The sequence below is a fragment of the Glycine max genome, chromosome 2, assembly GCF_000004515.6.
Source record: "Glycine max cultivar Williams 82 chromosome 2, Glycine_max_v4.0, whole genome shotgun sequence".
In the NCBI taxonomy this organism is placed as follows: Eukaryota; Viridiplantae; Streptophyta; class Magnoliopsida; order Fabales; family Fabaceae; genus Glycine; species Glycine max.
This window is the reverse complement of record NC_016089.4, coordinates 48,391,620-48,415,324: the sequence shown is the minus strand read 5'-3', so window position 1 is coordinate 48,415,324 and position 23,705 is coordinate 48,391,620. Positions and strand designations below refer to the sequence as shown.

The window sequence follows — 23,705 nt, the reverse complement described above, 5'->3', positions numbered from 1 at the left end:
TCGAGAAGACATGTTCTATACCACATTCTTACTTTCAAAGACGAGTGGAATAAAAGGATATTTTAGGATGTCCTGACTCGTGACTCAAAGAAAGTGAAGTCGTGAGAAAAAAAAGTATATTAAGATTGGAGAAGGATAATTTGATATTTTCAAACAAAAATTGAAGGATACAAGATTACATACGAGAATGCAGAATTCAAATCCTCATGGAGTATCATAAATATTGAGAATTGACTAGTTGTAAAAAGTACTGTTTTGCGAATAACTTCGAAGTAGGACTTCAGTGCGTGACTTTCTTCAGGATCATGGCAATCTAAGTACCGGACTCTCCCTCTTTTCACCTCCTCCTCAAGTTGTGCCCTTTAATGGGATAACTATTGTATCGACAGCTATTCTGTGTTAAGGAAGTATTAACATGCATTGATGGGACAGCTAAGGGGGTGTTTGGTTTGGTTGTTTTCTATTTTCATTTTCACTGAAAACAGAAAACGGTGATGAAAATGTGTTTGGTTTGATTTCTGAAAACATTTTCAGTGAAAATGAAAACAGGAAATAACTAGAAAATGAAAACAATAAATTTTCGTTTTCAGTGTTTTCAGTTGAGTACAGAAACCTCATTTTGGTTAAAATGAAATTGTGGTGACAATGAATGTAGTTTTAAGCAAATCTAAAAATACAAAAAGACAATAAATCAATATATCATAAATTTTCAGTATTTTTATTTCATGAAAACAGAAAATAAGAAATCAAACCAAACATGTTTTCAGAATTCAAATTTTTTGAAAATGAAAACAGTTTTCAGAAAATGGAAACAGAAAATGAAAACAGAAAATGAAAATGCAAACCAAACACACCTAAGTGTTCACATCATTTCCGATTTCCAATCCGAATTTATCGGAGCGTTGTTAAAAGTATTGACGTCGAAGTTATGTATGCATCTAGATGAAAATGAAATATAAGGATATCGTTTAGAATTGGTAAAATGTGGAAGAAATATTACGAAAACTAGTGAATTTTATTACATTTTTTTTAATTAATTTGAGAGAAATAAAATAAAATAAAATTTTGTTTTATTCTGTCATTATATATCTAAAAAAGTTAAATTATACCCAATGAATTCTGTGACAAGTTTGTGTTATTTCAACCCAATTTTATGTTGTATATTATCTTAAAAAGTTCAAGTTTTTTTTTAACTAGTATTAATTATAAAATCTTTTGATTTATTCCCTTAATCAATTTTTTTTTACGGATAATCGAAATATTTAAAGCATCACTTTATTAATATCTACTGTCAGTTGTTATTATGCACAACGGGTAAAGTTAATTAAATCAAATAATCAGTACTTTATTAATTATATTTGGACACACAAATAAAAAGGAGCAAGAATGGTCCGCTAATGAGATTGATGAAAAAAAAAAATAGAGTATACCATGTGTATGACAAATATTATCAAAACTATAACTTATTCATACAACAATATATTTTGTCAAATGGAGCAAAGAAAAAATAATATATTTGGTCAAACTGTCTCGCATGCACCCAAGAAAAGAGTAGGGTGAGAGATATTGAAACTATGTTACTGTTATTAGTATAGTTTAAGCATCAAAATGCTCTTAAAATCTATTAAATTCTTTACAATGATCAGAAACCCGGGATGGATCAATATTAGCAAACTGAACCACAGACGTGAGATCATCCCAATTCTCATTAGCAAATTCCACATTATTCTGATGATGACGATTCCAAAAACTTGAGTAAGACAAGGATGTTGGAGCCTGAGCTACATTAATGCCTAATTGACCTAGAAATAAGTGGTTACGTTCAACGTCAACATGTCCATTAATAGCCGGTTTCCTTTCATTTTGTTGAATGAGTAATGGTGATAATGAGTTTGTGAAAGTCAAGTATGGCTTGCCGTTGTCAGATTCTAAGCTGCATGTTTTGGAAGTACTTGAAGAGTTTGTGGGGTAATTTGGCTTCGTCATTATTGGTGCTGCTGCTGAGTCTTTCAAATTTGGTGTGTACTTCTTGTAAGAGGGGAATCGTTTCAATATTCGGCATAGCGTCCACACTTCCTGCGAATCCCATAAATAAAAAGACAGAAAAAAAAAAATTAAGACACCTCAAAACTTGCAAATAAAGGGACATAATGCTAGAGTTGACTTGGTCGGTCGCATTAAGTGAGTGCCACAAATTGAAATAAATGCAATTTATGTAACGCTGATATGAGAGCCACAAAATTCTCGAGGTGTATACAATTAATTAGTTGCGAGATTTCTTGTTTCGTAAACCATCGTTAATTAACTTAAGTACTGTTGGTAAGCAAGGCAAGGAAGCAAATTCCATTAATACAATGTTTGGTATAGTTGAGTGGGAAACCAATAATGTAAATTACTAATTTGATATGTAGTTCCCTAGTTCATAATAAAGGTTTTTACACACGATTATTAATTTTTCTACAAAAAGTTGTTCTGATAATTACATTTTTTTATTAATTTAAGTTATATGGTTAAATGGTAGTGTAACACTAACTTCACTGTTTTCTCCTTTCTTTAATTACTATTAAATCCCATTCGTTCAATTCCAAAGATCCTCACGAGCCAATGTCCTAAGAAAGGTGTCATCAAACACAAATTAGACTAGACTGAACATATTAAAACCAACCAACATATATGTTATGTATTTTAATATGTTAATTGTATTTATTTAATTCTATAAATAAAAGTTCATGCATTTGATTTCTTCGCCAAAAAAAAATTAACAATTAATAACTAACATTTATCAAACAAAAAAAATTCTATAAATGAAAGTTTAACAATTTTAGCTTAATTAAAACTCCTTTATAATATATTATTAAAAAAATATTTCAATACAAAAAATCATCTAATTGTTGTTGTAAGTACACAAGTTTAATTTTATTTTTTTATATAAAATTTATAATATTGCAATTAAAAATATTTATACAATATTCGACATGGTTACATATACAGTTACAATACAACACAATTATTTATTTGAAAGTGTCTGTCATTCTTAGCTAAATTATTTCAGCCTAGATGAGTTAATGTGATTATTTAGTAAATAAATTGGTTCGTGTGTCTTAATCTATACTATGTAATTCTCCTTTTTGGGGTCTAATAAAAGTGCTTCTGACTTTAGAATAATTTATAAGTACAGTTGTTTGCTTGCGGTCTTCTCTTGAGTATGAACAAGCTTTTAACCCCGAATCTTAGAAACTGGTGTGGTCGTTTGACTATGATATCTCAGATTTGTCTTTCCATGTGGTACGGTTCTAGATGGCTTATATACAGTAAAACAGTTTTATATTATTATTTCATTATAAATAATTATTTATACGATTTTTAATATAATTATTATAAAAGTTAACAAATTAATCATAAATAATAAATTATAATTAAATAATTATATAACATTATTTTTATACTATCAGTATATAATTATCTTTCCAAAAAAATAATAATTAAGACACTGTCTTGTAAACAGTTGAGTTATAAATTATTTTTATAATATTGTAAAAGTCATCCACCATATTTTTAATTGATTAACTGAATAAAATTTTTATACTAACAAGCATAGATATTAACAAAACAAGAAGTAACATATATAATTGACTTACAGCTTCTTGAGCATCATTAGCTTGTGGATTATTGCTAGTTTTTCCATTGGGTGGGAGGCGAAACTCGTGCATCATCCAATCAGTTTTGGTGCCTTTACCAGCACTTCCACGATAGTAGACCAATGATTTCTTTAGACCAATGCATTCGTGGGGTTCTTTAACACAGTATATAGGTTTATCAATCCCTGTGGCTTTCCAAAATCCAGAACCTGTCACTCTATTAGGCCTTATGCTGTTCCTGTATTTTCTCCCTCTTATGCAAAAGAAGTACCATTCCTTCTCCCCCACTGAACTCACTTCTTCATACATTAATTACCAGCATACAAAAAAGGACTTGAGATTAGAAATTGATCATGAGTTAATCCATACAATAAATCTATAAAATCATAAAATCAAAATGGTGTGGGCGTGTGGCTACTTGCACACCTAGCTAGCTAGCCTAGCTAGAATTGAAAATCACATTACATATCATGAGTATATACACCAAATCCCTATCTTCTTTTCAATTTATATTTTATCCAATTACACATTATTGAAGCTTGAGTTTCCACATCTTCACATGAAAACTTTGCAAAATGTTAAGTATCAATTAAACCATTTAATTACTCTTTTGTTATCCATTTAATAATTAAAATTGCTAATTAATTAAGTTTATATATTCTCCAACACAATATATGCTTTCTTTAACTAAGCTTAATTATCCTAGCTTGCTGTTTGGTTCAATTTATATATATCAAACACTCTAGTCCTTAATTATTGAAATATATATGAAGAAAAGAATCATAACAAAATTCATGAAATTTATCTGCTGCAGCAAAAACAAATTAAAAAGTAGTTTTCACTTTCAGTAATTATATATAGATTACAAGAGGAAGGTGATCTTACTTGGAAGATCCCATGGATCATATTTGTAGATGTCAATCTGTTTGATGAGTTCAATTCTCAGAGGCTTATTCTCCACCTTTCGTCTCAGATAAAACCCCACAAGCTCTTCATCTGTTGGATGGAATCTAAACCCAGGAAGCACATCTTCATCTTCTTTCTTGTCATCATCATCATCAGAGTTATGTAACTTGGCCACATCCATTATTAGTCTGTGTAAAACACTTCGAAAACTTTTGGGTACCTTCTTATAGCGTGTAAATTATTATTTTCCTCCTTTCCATGTATATATTTATATTAATTTCTGTGACCTAGCTCATTGTGTAAATTGAACATTCGCTGCCAGAGTCAAGTCAAATTAATATTTCCATTATGAAGTGTGTGTATATATATATATATATATATATATATGTAATATGTCTTAATTAAAAATAAAATTAAAGCTTACAAGTTTTTGACCTGATGATACATATCAATTTATTTAGGGGCCTCCAAAGGACAAAGATTAATTAATCGAGGAAGGTGAAATGCCAATGACAAGAATTTTGAATCGATGTTAGCTTTTTGGGCAACAATTAACGGAGTAAAAGTCTACCAGAGTGGGCACAACTTTGACTATTATATACATATATGGATTGGAATGGGACAGATATTTGCAATTATATAAGAAGGGAAAAGGTCAAAAGAGATTTCAAAGACATAATTTTTTAAGAGAATTTTCGAAAGCTAATTTTAACAAAAAAGATGATTCGCGCCTGGAATTAAGATCCACCAAAATCACTGTCTAGTACTCAATATCTTCAAAAAGTAATGACCCTCTCTAAATATGCATGATTTATGCCTTTCTAAAAGACAATTTCTCATAAATGTCATAAAATTCAATCCACGGCCCAGCAATTTGCAAAGGATGATGGCATTACTTTCATATTTTTCCTGAACCAATTAATTCTAATTTGAAGTATTATTCTTTTTATACATACGATAACAAGAAATTAGAAATATGCAAGCATGAATTTTCTTCGTCCCTTCTCGTTTTAAATGTTTGCTTTGATCCTCAATAATTCGTAGGTGACAATACATGAGGTCCCTCAAAACTTTTATCTGGAGTGACTCCTGGGTGATGTCACTTTTAATTTTAATTAGGTCTTTATACATATGTAATTGATCTGAAGAACCGAAGACAGTTGTTTCTGAAAAGTCGAAAACCTACAATAATATATATCCATCTTTCTAGTTCAGCGTAGAAGACTGGTAATGAAGAAAAAAATATCTTCCAGGTCAATACAAACGATTGTTCAAGTTCTGGAACAAACTATAAGCACAAGACAGGAATAGTAATAATAATTAAAATCGGAAACTAAAAAGTAACCTGTGCATATGCATGGTTGGTTTGTAATTTTTTTTTTATATTCTCTGCTATTACCCCTAGAAGGAGTGGCCAATTTTGAAAATGTTTTATTGAAAATTAGGTGAAAAATTATTTTCGAGACAAAAGTGGATCAGAATTCTTGTTTTTATTTTTATCCATTGGATTTATATAAAAATGTATACCGCAACAATTTTAACTGCAAATCAAATATTCACTTTAATTTTTTTGGAATTTTGGCTTAACTCTAACTCATGACTTTATCATAGAATCACGCGCCTTCAGATTAACAATCTATCTTCTAGTTTCTGCAATTCATTGAGACGAGACTTAAAACCACTCTTATCTAATTCTTCAACATTTGAATTAATTAAAGCGAATTCAGTACACATATTAAATCTTTTTGTTCTCCTTTTTATCTTCTTTGGTTTAATAACAATATAATAACCTATTCGCTAAACTCCTTTATCACTAGGGTCCAATTTAGTGGCTTAGGCTCTTCCTTTTTATGTTATGTAGTAACGAAGATTGGGGTGTTACCTAGTAATCAAGAAATTTATCCTGGCAAGAATTGTTGTCTATTGTATGTATAGAATTTAATAATGTATCATATCATATGCAGGCAGATATCTTTGTGCTACTTGAAACAGAGTTTAAGTCATTAGTACAATCAAGGTCGTGATGCTTTCTTTGAAATAAACTCATCAGATTGAATGTTGAATTTCTTAATCAATTTCATCACATTAATTTTTCCAAGAGCTGGTTGTGTCACTATCTTTATCCGAGCAACATTTTCATTTTCTTCTTGTACAAATTTGTTGCACATAGCTTTGTGTTCATCCTTAAACTTCCAGAAGAGTTTACTCTTGGTTTTAAATTCCAGTCTTTCTTGCTTCATCATGATGAATGCTTGGAGCTATTGTTTTTTCCAAGAGCAAAAAGCTTAATATGAGAACAAAGAAAAATGTTACACAAATATCACTAAAGTTTTTTTATTGCTGTGCTCTACCAATAGAGCTAAACTGAACTAGAATATCTAAATTATAATTGCATCCTAATATTTAAAGCAAATTGATAAAATTCTTAAGTGGTCCAACTGCCGAAAGTTTGGTCCTCCTAGTCCTGAGTTTCCAACTTTTGGATAAATTGGCCTGCTTTGAACAGGAATAAAGAATCATCTAACTAAGTCTGGATGATGACCTCTCTCTGTGGTCGAATCCGATCTCTCTGTTAAGCTTTATCACTTTTAAATCTGCTAAACTATAGGATATTAACATATCTTAATTTAGTTAGTAATCAACATCCTATAAGCTATTATCTGTTGTCTCGTTTTTCATAATTAGACAATGACTTGACATCATAAATAAAGAAAGAAAAACTAGAGCCAAGATTTGAAAGAGTGATAGAACTGATCTTTGACATTTTGTGATGCAAATCAAATCATAAGCAAGGGGCACATGACATCAATAAGCAAACCTTACACCCATTAATTTAAGCAGCGTTGAAAAGAGCCCATACCAACTTTCATGATAACGCTACAATTTTGAAAAGCTTTTTATCATAATAGAGGCAGAGAGTCTCAACTCTTAAGTAATGTAACAGACTTATAATCTATAAGGTGTAACTTGATTACTAAAGTTTTGATGAAATTCAGCTGTGAAACACATAGAGGTACATATTCCCATACCGTTGAAACTTCTTCTGGCTTCTTATCTGATAGAATTGCACAAACAAGCGTACTCAAAGAATGGGAACCAGACTGAAATTATAGAAATATAAAATAAAAAAAAAATCATCACTTATTCTTTCTGTTCAACTAGACAAGTCCAAAGCAAGTATCAAAGTCAAAATAAACCAAGTTTTCCTACCATTTTATTAGACTCAACGTCAGAATTAAGAGCAAAAGTGAGACATTTATCATTGATCGATGAATTCCATCACAAGGAATTAGTAAAATGTCCTATTTTTCCTCCACGACTATAAGGAGCTAAAACATCTACTACTTTTATTCCTGTTTCAAAAATGGCTAATTTTGTATCTAATTGTATAAAGGCAGGCACATATCTATGAATGGGAGATGTTGGGCCAGTATCTACGGGACCTAAATTATCAATGGACTCTCCAAGCACGTTGAAAATTTGTCCTAGAATGGTTCTGAGTTTTTACTCATTGCAGAGACAGTGGATTTGAGATTTCTGCCAAATTTCTACGCACCATTTGCACCGGTCATTTTCCATTTACTATAGTATTTCAATGCCAAGATGCAATTGACAATCCTATATTCCTCCCTAAAATATAACCAATAATTTAGTAGAAAACCAAACAACATATTATTAAACTTTAGAGTTTACAATTAAGTGCTGACTACCGGGTGTTATTAACAATTGAATTCACCATGATACAAATTGGTAACTTAAATAAAAACAGTAACAAGTATCTAATGCTTTATTTATATTTACTTTGCTCCGGATCAGATGCCTCAAAGGAAGGAAGGAAGTCCAAATTCTTGGACAGGCGCACCAGGAAATTCCTCATATTTTCAAAATACTGATATGCCGTTAATGGTGACCCATCAGGGTTCAATGCAGAATCAACAGGACTCTCCACGACTGATACGAGTACAGAGGACACAGAGCTTGGGAAGGAAGACACGGAGGAAGAAGATGATCTGAGTAAGAGGGTAGAAGAGGATAGAGGGGTGCAAAGAGAAGGAAAGCCCAAAAGGAAGGTTACCAAGCCCAATTATCTAAAAGATTATGTTTAAGAGGGAAACAGAACAATATACTTCATCATACTCAGCCTTATGCCTAACAAATAGGAAAATTACGAATATATATACTCATTCAAAGGATAATGACAAGCAATTCTGTTATATGCATATTCTAGAATTATTCCAGAAAGACAGCTCAGCATAATTCTGTTACTAGACCATCTATATAATATCATGTAAATAAAGCATAAGGAATGAGAAGATATTTTCCCTTAATTACCTTCTTCTTTCTCATCTCTTCTGTGGAGGGTCTGGACCTCGAAATCCAGAGCTATCACTGGTGCTTTCATTGACCTTCCGCTTTCATGGCTGATTCCGGTACTGATCGAGTTGAGGCCGCCTTAGACCGCCTCACTTCCCGCATTGAGGACCTCTTGCAGCATGTGACTCCATCCGCTTCTCCCCCTTTTCCTCCTCGCAGTCTGATTCCTGCACACACACATCGAATGAAATTAGACGTTCCGAGATTCGATGGAACTGATCCTATGGGCTGGATTTTTAAAATTACACAATTCTTTGAGTATCACGGCACACCCGATTCTGATCGTATTACCATTGCTGCGTTTTATATGGAGGGAAGGGCCCTTGCTTGGTTCCAATGGATGTCAAGCAACGACCAATTCACCTCTTGGCCCGTATTTCTACAGGCCTTACAGACCAGGTTTGCTCCGTCCAATTACGAGGATCCTTCAGGATCCCTATTCAAGCTCATTCAGAAGACCACAGTTGCAGAATACTTATCTGAGTTCGAGGAGCTCGCGAACAGGGTCGTCGGCCTCCCTGCTCCGTTCCTTTTAAGCTGCTTCGTTTCTGGCCTTGCGCCGGAGATTCGTCGCGAGGTGATGATCAACCAACCGCTTACGGTGGCCCAAGCGGCGGGTCTTGCGCGTCTCCACGAGGAGAAGTTGCGCGACCTCCGCTTCGATTTCCGCCAGCCCAACAGACCTCGCCCTCTTCAGCTACCCCCTGTAACCCCACCGCCGACTTCGCCGCTCCCAACCTACACACCTCCGCGCGCATCCACCCTTCCCCCTTTGCTTCCTCTGCCGTCACGTCCTAACCCGCCACCGCCACCGATGTTTCGTCGCCTGACCTCGGAGGAACTGGCGTCGCGCCGTGAGCGCGGCCTGTGTTTCTCATGTGATGAGAAATTTCACAAGGGCCATAGATGCGCCCCTAGGGTTCATCTCCTGATAGCCGATGATGAAGACCCCCTTGACCCCGCGGGTTCTAATTTAAATCCCCCAGACCCTCCCGACCCGCTACCCGGCCCATTGGATAGACCCGACTCACCGGCCCACCTCAGCATCAACTCCTTGGCGGGTCATCTTGCACCCGAGACCTTGAGACTCCTCGGAACCATCTCCGGCGTTCCCGTCCTGGTGCTCATTGACGGTGGGAGCACCCACAACTTCATCCAGGAGCCACTCGTTCACCAATTGGGCCTTCCTTGTCAATCAACCAGCCCATTAAAGGTCATGGTAGGAAATGGGCAACATCTGCAATGCCATACGATTTGCAGTTCCACCACCCTCGTCCTTCAACATCATTCGTTCACCATGGACTTATATGTCCTACCCATTGCCGGCGCTAACATTATATTGGGTGTCCAGTGGTTACAGTCCTTGGGCCCAGTTTTAACTGATTATACAAAGCTCACCATGCAATTCTTTCATGATGACAGGTTCGTGGAGCTCCGCGGCGACCCCGACGCCCACAGGGAACTCTTATCATCCCCACAATTCCGGCGTGTCTGCCGCCATCAACCGCAGAGCCTCTACTTCCACATCACAGTGCTTCCGGAGGATTCCGCCCAAACATTGACCAAGCCCGTTGACCCTCAGGTTCAACATCTTCTTCATCAATTCGCCATTCTCTTTCAAGACCCCACCACTCTTCCGCCGGCAAGAGACACGGACCATCAAATTCACCTTCTTCCACATGCGACCCCAGTGAATGTCCGACCATACAAGTACCCATATTACCAGAAACGCGAAATCGAAGCTCAGGTGGAAACTATGCTTCAACGGGGCTTAATTCAACCCAGCAAGAGCCCTTTCTCGTCGCCGGTATTATTGGTAAAGAAGTCTGATAACACATGGCGCTTCTGCGTGGACTATCGCGCATTGAATGCCCTGACCGTCAAAGATCGTTTTCCGATTCCGACGATCGATGAGCTTCTGGATGAACTCGGCGGTGCGTCTTGCTTTTCCAAATTGGATTTGTTGCAGGGGTATCACCAGATACGCATGCAACCGGAAGACATTCTGAAAACTGCCTTCAGGACGCATCACGGCCACTTTGAATTCAAAGTGATGCCCTTCGGTTTATGTAATGCGCCTTCTTCATTCCAGGCAACCATGAACACTCTTTTCCGGCCGTATCTCCGGCGATTCATCATCGTGTTCTTTGATGACATTCTCATCTATAGTGGTTCCCTCAGCGATCACTTACGTCATCTTCAGGCCACATTTCAGATACTCTATGAGAATCATTTTGTGCTTAAGCTCTCCAAATGCCTCTTTGCACAGTCAGAAGTCGAATATTTGGGTCATCTGGTTTCACACAGGGGTGTTCAACCTGTCACTTCGAAGCTTGATGCCATTGCTCAGTGGCCAATACCACGTTTAGTCCGTGCTCTACGGAGCTTTCTTGGCCTCGCCGGATTCTACCGCAGGTTCATTCGGGGTTATGCCACCCTTGTCGCCCCGCTTGTAAAGGCCACCACGGTTGAACCTCTCCAGTGGAACTCATCCACTCAGGCAGCTTTTGACACTTTGAAACAAGCTCTGACCTCCGCTCCGGTCCTTTCTCTCCCTGATTTTCAATTGCCTTTTACAATTGAAACTGATGCGTCTGCAATCGGAATGGGGGCTGTATTGTCCCAACGGGGCCATCCCATAGCTTACTTTAGCAAGCCTTTTAGTCCAAAGTTGCTTCGAGCCTCAACTTATGTTAGGGAACTGTTTGCCATCACGGCCGCCGTGAAGAAGTGGCGGCAATACCTCCTTGGCCATAGCTTCATTATTTTAACAGACCATCGGAGCTTAAAAGAATTGATGAGTCAGGTTGTTCAAACACCTGAACAGCATACTTACCTTGCAAGGTTAATGGGCTACGACTACCAGATCCAATGCCGCTCCGGCAGTCACAATCAGGCCGCAGACGCACTATCCCGTTTGCCGGAAAACCCCTCTCAGGCCCTCCTCATCCTCTCTGTTCCATGTCTCACCTTTCTGGAGGAGCTTCATACCCAGCTTGCTGCGAATTCTTCTTTCCAACATCTCTTCCAAGAGGTACGGGATACCCCCGACAAACACCCCGATTTCTCCATTGCCAACAAGCTTTTGCTATATAAGGGTCGCATCTGGTTGCCGTCGGACATACCAATCATTAAGACCTTGCTCACAGAGTACCACGCCACCCCTACGGGGGGCCATGCCGGCGTCGCGAAAACGGTAGCTCGTCTCACCACCAATTTCTATTGGACTGGTCTACGAGATGACGTCATGAGCTTCATTGCAACCTGCGTTGACTGCCAGGTCACCAAATATGAGACTAAGAAAACAGCTGGACTTCTCTGCCCTCTCCCTGTCCCTACTCAACCTTGGTCGGACCTATCCTTGGATTTCATATGTGGGTTACCACCGTATCGGGGCAACACGACGATCCTCGTTGTCGTGGATCGCTTCTCGAAAGGCATCCACTTGGGCATGCTTCCTCAAAGCCACACCGCTCTTGCTGTCGCTCGGCTCTTTTTGGACTTAGTGGTGAAGATACACGGCTTTCCTCGGAGCCTCGTTTCGGACCGTGACCCTCTCTTCATTAGTCAGCTATGGCAAGAATTATTTAAATCCAGTGGTACCCAGCTTCGGATGAGTTCGGCATATCATCCACAAAGCGATGGGCAGACGGAGGTCTTAAATAGAGTAGTAGAGCAGTATCTGCGTGCGTTTGTCCACAGGAAACCGTCAAGCTGGGGAAAATTATTACCATGGGTTGAGTGGTCGCACAATACCTCCTGGATGGCCAGCACAGGCACCACCCCTTATGAGATTACTTTCGGCCGGAGGCCCTTCAATTTTCCCGATTATCTTGCGGGTTCTTCTAAAATTGAGGCAGTGGAGGACATCTTAACTGATAGAGACAATACCTTCCAGTTGGTTCGCAAAAAGTTGCTGAAAGCTCAGAGCAAGATGAAACTTTATGCGGATCAACATCGTCGGGATGTACAGTTCGCCGTTGGTGATTGGGTCTTGGTCCGCCTTCGTCCTTACCGACAATTTTCTGCAAAAGATACGCACCACACGAATGAGAAACTAGCCCGTCGCTACTATGGTCCCTTTCAAGTTGTTGCTAAGCTCGGACCCGTGGCATATCGTCTAGCGCTACCAGAGGGGGTCCGGCTCCACCCCGTGTTTCATTGCTCGAAGCTTAAGCCCTTTCGCGGGGATCCAGACTCCTCATCCCCTCTGCCTTTACCAGCCACTTTCCATGAAAATCAACCACTCGTCTCTCCCCTCTCTATCCTGGATTTTCGTCGGGAAACCTCTGATCCCCAGAGTCCGTGGCAAGTCTTGGTCCAGTGGCAGGGTCTTCCACCGGAGGAAACGTCATGGGAAGATTGGCATCAGCTTTGCCAGGATTATCACCTTGAGGACAAGGTGATCCTGCAAGGGCCGAGGGATGATACGAGTACAGAGGACACAGAGCTTGGGAAGGAAGACACGGAGGAAGAAGATGATCTGAGTAAGAGGGTAGAAGAGGATAGAGGGGTGCAAAGAGAAGGAAAGCCCAAAAGGAAGGTTACCAAGCCCAATTATCTAAAAGATTATGTTTAAGAGGGAAACAGAACAATATACTTCATCATACTCAGCCTTATGCCTAACAAATAGGAAAATTACGAATATATATACTCATTCAAAGGATAATGACAAGCAATTCTGTTATATGCATATTCTAGAATTATTCCAGAAAGACAGCTCAGCATAATTCTGTTACTAGACCATCTATATAATATCATGTAAATAAAGCATAAGGAATGAGAAGATATTTTCCCTTAATTACCTTCTTCTTTCTCATCTCTTCTGTGGAGGGTCTGGACCTCGAAATCCAGAGCTATCAACGACCTTGAAAGAAGAATACACTGTAACATACAATAACGGAAAAACCAAAACCTGAGCCTGTAAAATTGCAAGTTAAACTAAATTATGATCTAACTCACCTTGGGTACAGCTCCAGATTCAAATTTATTAATAACATTACAGAGAATAACCCTACTTCTCAAACCAAGCCAAAACTCTTCCTCTGTGCCCTCAGGGCTACGCCAGCAAATCTTTAGAACCACCCCGCTGCTTCATATCATGCTGCATAGTAAAGATTTTTCCATTTCTGGATTTCTGATCAAATCCAGATACCTATTCCTTGAGAACAAATTGAAACTCATTAAATTTCAGTCAAAGCAACCACTATAGACAAAAAGATATGATAAACAAACACTTCATGTTAAAAGATGAATTTTTACACATTATTATTATTATTATTATTATTATTATTATTATTATTATTATTATTATTATTATTATTATTATTATTATTATTATTATTATTATCATCCAAAATTCCAAAACAGAGGCCATTCCCACACACACAAAAAACACAGAAAATTAGGATGGCATGAAGAGTTTACTGTTACACAAATGCCACGAATGGTTAAGATATTAAATTTCTGTTGCAGACAAGTACAATGCAACGTTGGTGGTCTGTACAAAATATTAGAATGTTAAATTCTTTCTGAATACACTATCCAAGAAAAGTATTTTACTATACAGCATTTTAATTTCACTAGAAAAATGAATCATTGCATTCTTCAAATTTCTCATCCAAAACAACTCTAGGTGGTTTAAGAAAATGCAGACAAGAAACATGATTGGGGCGGCAGATTAAACTAACAAAGTTTTAAAAATTAGGAAAAAGCCTAAATACCTTGGAAGACACAAGTTGTGGTTCCAGGCTTCCGCAGGTTTGACGATTTTGTTGTGATGAGAGGTTGAAGATTCCTCTTGTGGCTACACCGACTGATCTGGAGGGATTAAATGTTTGGAGAGGGAGAGAGTGAGAGGTTTCCACACATAAGGTTTTAAAAACATATAGAGAAGGAAAACTATTCTGAGCTTCGTAAAGTGCATCCTTCATTCCTTGATTGAGTAATCGCAGCATTGTTCCTCCTCACTTCCCTGATGGCTTGAGGTTGAAGCTTCTCCTACTTCTTTTGTATTGTTTGTATCCAGGAAACATGAAGCATATTGAAGTATTGATGTTTCACAGACGCCTATCTTACTTAACACGGTTGTTAGTGTTGCCCACATGTCCAAATCAGGAAAGCTCAGCTTTGCTTCACGGAGTCCATTCATAATTCCATTTATGTACATGATCTCCATAACCATGGGTAATGCTGGATTATCATCGGTTATAACTCCAATCAAGTACTTAAGGTTTTTTGAGGCACGTAAGGCTGCACTTTTGGTTGTAAAAATATTCAGAGAAGGACAGTTATTGTGAGCTGCATAAAGTGCATCCATCATTCCTTGATACAATATTGTCTCCATTAGTTTTTGTAGCTTAGCATTGTAGCCTTGTTCTTCATCCTCACTTCCTTGATGGCCAGAGGTTGAAGCTTCTCCTACATCCATTACTCGTATCAATGGGCGAATTCTCTCATGGAGGCCTTCCATGCCTCTCCTACATAACACAATATTTAGTGTTGTCCATATGTCCAAATCAGGAAATCTCAACTTTGCTTCAAGAAGTCCATTCATAATTCCTTCAATGTGTAACTTCATTTCAACCTGAGGTAGTACGAATAACCATGCAACCCTAGTCCCATTGTTGAAGGCAGCAGCTCTGGTTTTAATAACATCTAGAGAAGGAAACATTTTCTTTGCTTCGACAAGTCCATCCTTCATTCCATCACATTCTATTTTCCTCATTATTTCTTGCTTCTCCTCCTGATCACTTTCCTGAAGGCCAGAGGTTGGAGCTTCTCCTACTTCCATTATATTGATTGCATCCAGGATCCTTGAAGCAAATTCAAGTGCCGGTGTTTCATATATGCCTATCCTATTTAACACAACATTTAGTGTTGCCCAAATGTCTAAATCAGGAAAGCTCAGCTTTGCTTCATGGAGTCCATTGATGATTCCATTCGTGTACGTCCTCATTTCCAACGTGTGTACTTGGAGATTCCCTTCAGGTGACCATGCAAACCTCTTGTCGAAGGCAGCATTTGCAGTTTTAAAAACATCTAAATAGGGAAAGCTATTTTGTGCCTGAAAAAGTCCATCCACAATTCCATAATAGAATATTTCCCATATTTTTTTTTGCTGCTGAGGATCGTAGCCTTGTTCCTTCTGACTTCCCTGATGGCCAGAGGTTGAAGCTTCTCCTACATCCACGGGTGCTGCCTCCACTTCATCAATTACTTGTATCGATGGGCGAATTCCCTCACGAAAGCCTTCTATGCCTCTTGCACATAATACGATATGTATTGTTGCCCACATGTCCAGCTCTGGAAAGCTCAACTTTGCTTCAAGGAGTCCATTCACTATTCCTTCAGTGTATGCCTTTCTTTCATGGAATAGTACTTCGAATAACCATTCAACACAAGTACCCTCCGGCCTCTTCTTTAAGGTAGCTCCTCTGATTTTAATAATATCCAGAGAAGGAAACCTTTTCCGTGCTTCAACAAGTCCATCCGTCACTCCATCATAGAATTCATGTTGCATGGAGTGTAGTAGCTCCTCCTTACTGCCCTGATGGACAGAGGTTGAAGCTTCTTCTTCTTCCAATGCTTTGACATTCATTTCATATTCTAGGTAAGCCGTGAGGAAAGAGTGTTTATCTTGTAAATCTGAGCGTCCGGATTCTAATTCAGCCTCAGCCTGCCTCGATACCTCCTTATAAAATCCTAGTATAGTACTCAACTTCTCTTTCAACGGAAGGTGAGAATATTCTGGCAAATCCTTTACATTTTCGTAGACCTCCAACAAAGTAGTCGATATTGCATCAAACGCTTGGCCTGCGCCATACCTCTCTATCATCTTTCTTCGTTCCAGCTTAGTATCTTTTGTAGGAACTACTGCCCGTGACATGTCTGAATACTTGGCATCGGGACACTCGAATTGGACATCTTTCTTGTTTGCTCCTCCTTCGTACACATAAACACCCCAACAACTTAGTGTCATGGTGGATGCAGCAACATAAGCAACCTGTACTTCATTCCAGTCACGGTCGAGAAATGCATCAAGGCCAATCCACTCCTTGTCACTGAATAAAAGTCGTAGATCACAAATTAAGATGTGATCTGGAGGAACTCTGAAGTTGTAATAGCCTTTGCGAGGAACACATTGACAGTTGATAACTAGTTGCAGCTCAATAAGGTCATCATAGCGTTTTATTGGCCCTGTTCTCACATCCTGGAAGAGCAACGCTAGAGATAAGATAGGGAACTTGCCACGAGCCCAGAAATGAGGATTCCCTCCATGTCCAACCAAGTCAAACCATTCTGGAATCACCACTTGTTTTTTTGGCATAGGCATCACCACTTCTAATCCACAAATACCTTTCTTTGCCTGTTAAAATATCATTTTGAGTTCATTCAAAAAGATAAAAGACTAAAACTGAAATTTTAAAAGATAAGTAACCAAAAAAAAATATATATATATATAAATATGTAATGAATATAAAATCAGTAAAGAGAATCATTAAATATGATGTGAAACATATAAAATTTTATCATTTTTGATAAATTTCAACCAATAAGAGAATGAGTGGTTGAAAGATCGAGTGTGTTCTTAGCATTTCTCATAATGTAAAATTGATAATAAACACTTCTTACTTGTCACTAGTTAGTATCATTTCTTTTTTCTTATGACGAAAAAAACAAATGTGGACATTAAATGTAAGCACAATAAGTGATAATATGATGTGATTGAAAGAGAGGAGAATAATAGGCATTGATGGAGTAGAAATTATATGCGTAGTTTGGGATCACCACATGTTGGAGCAGTAATACCTGAAAGCATAACATGTCTGATGTCTCTCTAGTTAAGCTGAAGCAATATCTTGCATCTACTTTTTGAATAGCAGATGGCAACTCTGAAATTTGCTCAAGACCCTTACAACCATTAACATTAAGAATTCTCAAGTTAGTGCACTCAGGAATCTTTTGGAGCTTCCAGCAAGCGCTTACATCAAGACTTGTTAAGTGAACACATTCCTTAATGCATGCAGGGAGAGAGACAAAATTGTTCTTTGAAGCAATTAACACCTCTAATTTCGGAAAACAGTTGAGAATTGCGAGAAGATCTTCATCTAACAAACCACCATTCTCGATATGTAATGTTCGTAATGTTGGACGAACATTGGCCGTTGAAGGGCTCTGCAAACTTTTGAAGGATTTTTTAAGTTGAGAACATCCTCCAATTTTAAAGGCAACAACATTTGGCAACATGAATACGCTACTTGGCAGATATTTAAGTTCCTTGCTATTTGATATGTCTAGGCAAACAAGCCCAGTAAGATTGCCTATGGATTCTGGCATCTCCTTAATAGCAGTATTTATCATATAAATCTTCAATGGCTCTTTCATTTCTTTCATTATATCTGGGAAGTGTTCCAGCATTATGCATAGATTAAGGTCAAGAACTTTCAGAGATGGTAGAAACATCTTTAGCAGGAAATTTCTGAGATTGGTGCATCCTGATGCGCTTAAATGGGCAAGCTTTTTGAGAAATCCAACGGATTCATGAACAGTAGTTAGGTTTTTACATTGATCAAGTCTCAGTTGTCTTAGATTTTCAACTCCGGACACATCAGGCACTTCAGTGATAGATTGGTTATACGAGAAATCCATGTTAGTCAGGCATGGAAATTTCTGCCAAAAGGTAATATGGTCAATAAAATGATTAGCAGCATGTTTGAGATATATATGAGATTTTTTAATGTAACAATGGAAGTTTTTGATAATGAAAAAAACTATACGTAAAGAATAGGAAAACATGGTATAGAATTGTACCTTAAATGGCTCTTCCAATGTTAAATGGCTTCTAGGAAAATTAAAGACAACAATTTTCTTTGGATAGAATTTTGATGGGAAAGACTTTGAAGGATACTCAATCCAGTCAAGCACCCTCAAATGATTTGGCAGATGTTCAGGCTCAGATGAAAAAGATGTGTTTCGAACAATAAGAATTCTGAGTCGTTTCATTTTCTCAAAGGCTGTACCACTCCAATCTACTTCTTCTCGTTGGGGTGGATCAAGCATTATTCCTTGAATCTTATTACTTCCCTTTAAAACAAGTACAAACAAGTAACATCAATTGCATATTGTCATTAATATGATAGACTATAATGCATAAATTGGAAAACAAAAGAGTAGATGAGGATTCATACCAAATCATCAGTTAGTATTTCAATAACATCTTCATAGTACCATAGTCTGCTACGTTCGCCAGGATTATCTGGTTCTTCCTGCCTAACAATCACTCTACCCATATCTTGTATTAGATCATGCATCTTCAAGCACCCATCCTCAATAGTTAGGAGAGATTTTTTAACAAGTACATTAATGTTGTAAGTAATTGCACCAATGTCATCAAGTATATTTTCAACATATTCTTTTTTCTCCCCTTTGAAGAAGCAAGCTATGTCCAGGAAAACCTGTTTTGGTTTGCTACCCAATCTATCGTAGCTTTTTTTGAGCACGTCTAGAATTCTTTCAGGAGGAGTCCTCTCGTATTCTTCCAATGCACATTTCCAATCTTCTAAACTTTCTTCATCAAGTGTAGCCAAATCAGAGCCTATTACTTTTAAAGCCAGTGGAAGACCCTTGGCAACATATATAGCACGCAAAGACACGTCTTCAAAGCCTGTTTTAGGATGGCTTTGTTTGAAGGCATTCCAACAAAAGAGCTCAAGAGAATGGTGTTTATCGAGCTCTTCCATTTGATAAATGTTATCAACTTGATGAGCAATTAGCACATCTTTGTCTCTTGTTGTTATAATGATCCTACTACCTGAACCAAACCAATCACGTCCTCCTGCCAACTTTTCTAACTTGTCTTTGTCATCAACATCATCAAGAACCAAAAGAACTTTCTTTCCTTTAAGCTTGCGTTTTATTTCAAACATTCCTTTAATTGCACTGCCCAATTCAGTATCTAGCTCCTCTCGCATCTCTGATAGAAGTGTCTTCTGTAGATCTTCCAGGCCATTGATTTTGTTTAACTTCTCTCTAACATCGGCAAGAAAACTTGCGGCATCAAAGCTTTGCACAATGTTGTCATACAAAGCTTTGGCAAGTTCTGTTTTTCCGACTCCACCAAGTCCCCATACACCCAACATGCGTACAGTTTCATCATAAGGCTTCATGTCTAGGAGTGACATTACCTCTTCTACGCGGGGTCCAAGTCCAACAGGGTTTTGACCAGTATATAATGGTTTAGGAGCTATATTTTTCTGGACCTTCTCAACAATCTTCTCAATAAAATCGATCTCATACCTGCAAGGTGCACAACACATTGTTCGATCGATAGCATAATTTATTTCATTATAGTTTTAAGCACTGAAATAACCGTTATTACAAAAAAAAATTGAATAATAATATATCAATCACTTTCAACTATAAATACCTTATTAACAAATTACTATAACCGAGTGATTTAGAAATTACATTATTAAGGAATTATTTGAAAATTTTAGTTTCAAAGATTAATAAGACAATATTATACACCTTGATCATGAAGAACTAAAATGATATTTCATTCAATTTAAGAATATTAGATAAATTGACTATATGCATTTATTATTTATAAATATAGATTACAAGTATTAATCCTAAAAATAAAAAATATATATAATAAAATATTCATCTAATAAAAATACAGTATATCAATAAATAAAATAAAAAATAGATTATGCATAAATAATATAAAATATTTTTACACTCCCAATCACAAGTTATCTAATCTATGATCATTTCTTTTACTCTTTTTTTTAGATACAAGGGAGGTTTTTTTCTTTTATAATAATTATTTTAATTTAAAAATTATATCAACAATAGTTTTTTATTGTTTAACATTGTAGAGGGTCCATGCATGGTCATTAAGTTTTAAAGACTTAAGTATATTTTTAATTTCTCAAGTTTGAGGTCTTAAATTTGTAAAATACTTTTTAAGTTTCTTTTTGACTTTTTTTTATGGTTTAAACTTGACTTTTTTTTATATTTTTTTATTATTGAACCACTAGAAATAACATGTTTAAAATTTGAGGGACTAAAAACATATAAATTTTATCTTGGAGATCAGATTAAGAATAATAAATCTCAAAAACATATTTAAGTCAATTTTAAATAAAAATAAGAAATCATTCTATAGCAATGGATCGAAACGTTTTAGAAACTCAACAAGAAAAAAAAAACAAGTAAAAAATATGAAAGGAATTGTTGGTACATACCCGGAGCGAGTGGTAATATGGTGGCCAGGGAAGTTACTTGCTTCAAACAAAGCTGTCCTCCAAGCTTGCAGTTTCTGGGAGGCTTTGCCAAAGTTTTCTTCGTGTTTGGTCATGTGCTCACCATAACTCTCTGTTTGCTTCCGTACATCTGAGGGATCTACATGGTAAAAAACTGGGAAAACAAGTTGTTTCATCTCACTGATCTTGGACTGCTCCAGGATCTTAACAAGTTCATCAAGGCACCATGTGGAGGATGCGTAGTTCTTAGAAAACACAATGATTAAAATCTTAGATTCTTCAATGGCCTTGGATAGAGAAGGTGAAATAACATTCCCCACCGGCAGGTCCCTATCATCAAAGAAAATTTTCATCCCTTTCCGGGACAACTCTTTACGAAGATGTCCTATAAAATTGTTCCTTGTATCCTCTCCTCTAAAACTGATGAAAACATCGTAGGTGAAACCGAAGGTCTCTTCCTCATGTTGTTTTGCCATGGGTAAAACAACTACACTTAAGGATACGGAGAGCCGGAAAAAGTGTTACGGAACAATAGTGAATGGATGCTAATTAACTGGTACAAGAAGAAACGGGGTATAAGTGCGTTGCGTTGTGTTAAATATAGCGTCTTAGTGCATGAACCTACAAGTAAAATGTCTCTTATGTTGAACGGAACATCAACGCGGATAGACACTATCACTTTCTACGACCAAAGCAGCTTAATTGGCAGCTAGCCTAATAACTCCTTTTAATTATGTGGACCTCCCTGTTGAATAGTGGTGTTAGCTGGGAATTTTCCAAGTGCTGATTTGATTTTTATGTGAGAAGATTCTAAGATATTTCCATGGTTCTAATTAAGAAGGCTTTTTCAAGTTGAGAACTATTCAAAGAAATTTGAAGATTCACAACACAAGATAATCGACGAGTAACCATTGAAGGGGAAGAAAGAATCAACAAAGTGCTAAGTCTTTGCAAACAAGTATAAATAATCAAATATGCCGTACATTGTGTAATCGCTTCAATGAAGCAAACCACCTTGCAGTACGTGTTTAACAAAAAAACATAAATACTACTTGAAAGAAAAGTATAATAGAATTCAACTTGATTAAATGGATCGATGGACGAAACAATTTAAAAATAAAATGTAAAAAATGCGCATTTTTTTATATAAAAAAAACTAAATATGCAGAAATGGAAAATTTAATCAACTTGAAAAGAATGCAATGAGACATTAAATAGTAAACGCAAATAAAGAATGTAACTTCATTAATGTTTTTTTATCAGAACATGCAACTTCATTAACGTAAAAGAAACTTGAAAATTAAGCTAAATACAGAAATTTAAAGAAAAACAACATTTCATTCAAAAGCATTTAAAAGAACTGTAAAATTCGCATCGAAATTAAAGAACTTGAATTAAAAGAAAAGTTCGAGAAAGAAATATATATGCAAATAAATTGTATTTCATTCAATTTAGTTTAAAACTATAAAGAATACAAGCGCATTGACCATAATTAGTATAAAGTCAATTTATACCGGTAGTCTCGAGTATTGTTCATATTATTAAAAAAAAAACTAGTAAATAAATAAAGAAACAACTAGAGTCAAGATTTGGAAGAGTATAGAATTGATGTTTTGACATTTCGTGACACAGATCAAATCAAAAGCAAGGGCACATGACATATGCTCAGTTTTTCTTTAGGATGATATACCATTATGTAATTTTTGCATTTTTTTAAAAATTTCTTATTATATAATATCGATATTTTTTTTTTGTAAAAATAGATGTTATATATTTTAACATCAATTTTTTCATTACAGTGTTGATACTTTAAATGTCAGTAATTTTTATATCGATTTAAAATTAAAATTAAATATTTAAAATAATCTATGTTAAAAGTATTTTGTTTTAGTAATGTTAGTCCATAACCAGTAGGAATGCACCAAGACTGGGCTGACTTTCTGATCCTTACCCCCATTAAAGTTTAAGCATCGTGGAAACAAGCACATTCCGCAACTTTCATGACCATGCTATAATTTTCAAAAGCTTTCTATCATAATAGAGGCAGACTCTGAAGTAACATAACAGACTTATATAGTGTGTTTCGTTTACCGTTTAAATGAATGGACACACCTTCCAAAGTTACATGAAGCAACAATTTCTTACACCCATTAATTTAAGCAGCGTGGAAGCAGCTCATACCGACGTTCATTATAATGCTACAATTTTGAAAAGCTTTTTATCATAATAGATACAGAGAGTCTCAAGTAACCTATCAGACTTAAAATCTATAAGGTGTAACTTGATTTCTAATGGTGTGATGAAATTCAGTTGCGAAACACATAGAACTACATATTCCCATACCGTTGGAACTTCTGGCATCTTATCTGATAGAATTGTACGAACAAGCATACTCAAAGAATGGGAACCGCACTGCAATTATAGAAATAAAATATTTCATCACTTATTCTTTCTGTTCAACTAGACAAGTCCAATGCAGGTATAAAAGTCAAAATAAACCAAGTTTTCCTTTTATTTT

The 23,705-nt window shown here is 36.5% G+C and overlaps 2 protein-coding genes across 7 annotated transcripts; both read right to left on the bottom strand.

Moving 5' to 3' along the window:
* Positions 1 to 1,408: 1,408 nt before the first annotated feature.
* Positions 1,409 to 4,856, bottom strand: NAC42-1 (transcription factor JUNGBRUNNEN 1). 2 transcript variants are annotated; one of them, XM_006575583.4, is made up of 3 exons: positions 4,524 to 4,856; positions 3,639 to 3,934; positions 1,409 to 2,076 (listed from the first exon to the last, which is right to left on the bottom strand). In XM_006575583.4, exons 1-3 carry the CDS (start codon positions 4,723 to 4,725, stop codon positions 1,615 to 1,617), a joined length of 960 nt encoding a protein of 319 aa, XP_006575646.1. In that variant the 5' UTR covers positions 4,726 to 4,856; the 3' UTR covers positions 1,409 to 1,614. The 2 variants fall into 2 exon arrangements, with proteins under 2 accessions (XP_006575646.1, XP_003518499.1); XM_003518451.5 differs by having other exon boundaries at positions 3,639 to 3,937; positions 4,524 to 4,853.
* Positions 4,857 to 6,834: 1,978 nt separating this feature from the next.
* On the bottom strand, positions 6,835 to 21,762 carry LOC100783795 (TMV resistance protein N). 5 transcript variants are annotated; one of them, XM_041009426.1, is made up of 8 exons: positions 21,170 to 21,762; positions 19,109 to 20,216; positions 18,732 to 19,004; positions 17,730 to 18,590; positions 14,642 to 17,286; positions 13,881 to 14,079; positions 13,724 to 13,802; positions 6,835 to 7,645 (listed from the first exon to the last, which is right to left on the bottom strand). In XM_041009426.1, exons 1-5 carry the CDS (start codon positions 21,661 to 21,663, stop codon positions 14,848 to 14,850), a joined length of 5,175 nt encoding a protein of 1,724 aa, XP_040865360.1. In that variant the 5' UTR covers positions 21,664 to 21,762; the 3' UTR covers positions 6,835 to 7,645; positions 13,724 to 13,802; positions 13,881 to 14,079; positions 14,642 to 14,847. The 5 variants fall into 5 exon arrangements, with proteins under 5 accessions (XP_040865360.1, XP_040865357.1, XP_040865359.1 ...); XM_041009423.1 differs by having other exon boundaries at positions 13,724 to 13,785; XM_041009425.1 differs by lacking the exon at positions 6,835 to 7,645 and adding an exon at positions 8,951 to 9,085.
* Positions 21,763 to 23,705: the final 1,943 nt, after the last annotated feature.

Excerpts from the sequence above, each read along its gene's own strand:
- NAC42-1 (XM_003518451.5), bottom strand. The coding sequence starts at position 4,725 with ATGGATGTGGCCAAGTTACATAACTCTGATGATGATGATGACAAGAAA. Across the intron at positions 3,938-4,523 it reads TGATCCATGGGATCTTCCAA|AAGTGAGTTCAGTGGGGGAG; the intron begins GTAAGATCACCT and ends TAATGTATGAAG. Across the intron at positions 2,077-3,638 it reads CTAATGATGCTCAAGAAGCT|GAAGTGTGGACGCTATGCCG; the intron begins GTAAGTCAATTA and ends TGGGATTCGCAG.
- LOC100783795 (XM_041009426.1), bottom strand. The coding sequence starts at position 21,663 with ATGGCAAAACAACATGAGGAAGAGACCTTCGGTTTCACCTACGATGTT. Across the intron at positions 18,591-18,731 it reads CATTGGAAGAGCCATTTAAG|AAATTTCCATGCCTGACTAA; the intron begins GTACAATTCTAT and ends ACCTTTTGGCAG. Across the intron at positions 17,287-17,729 it reads CAGACATGTTATGCTTTCAG|GCAAAGAAAGGTATTTGTGG; the intron begins GTATTACTGCTC and ends ATATTTTAACAG.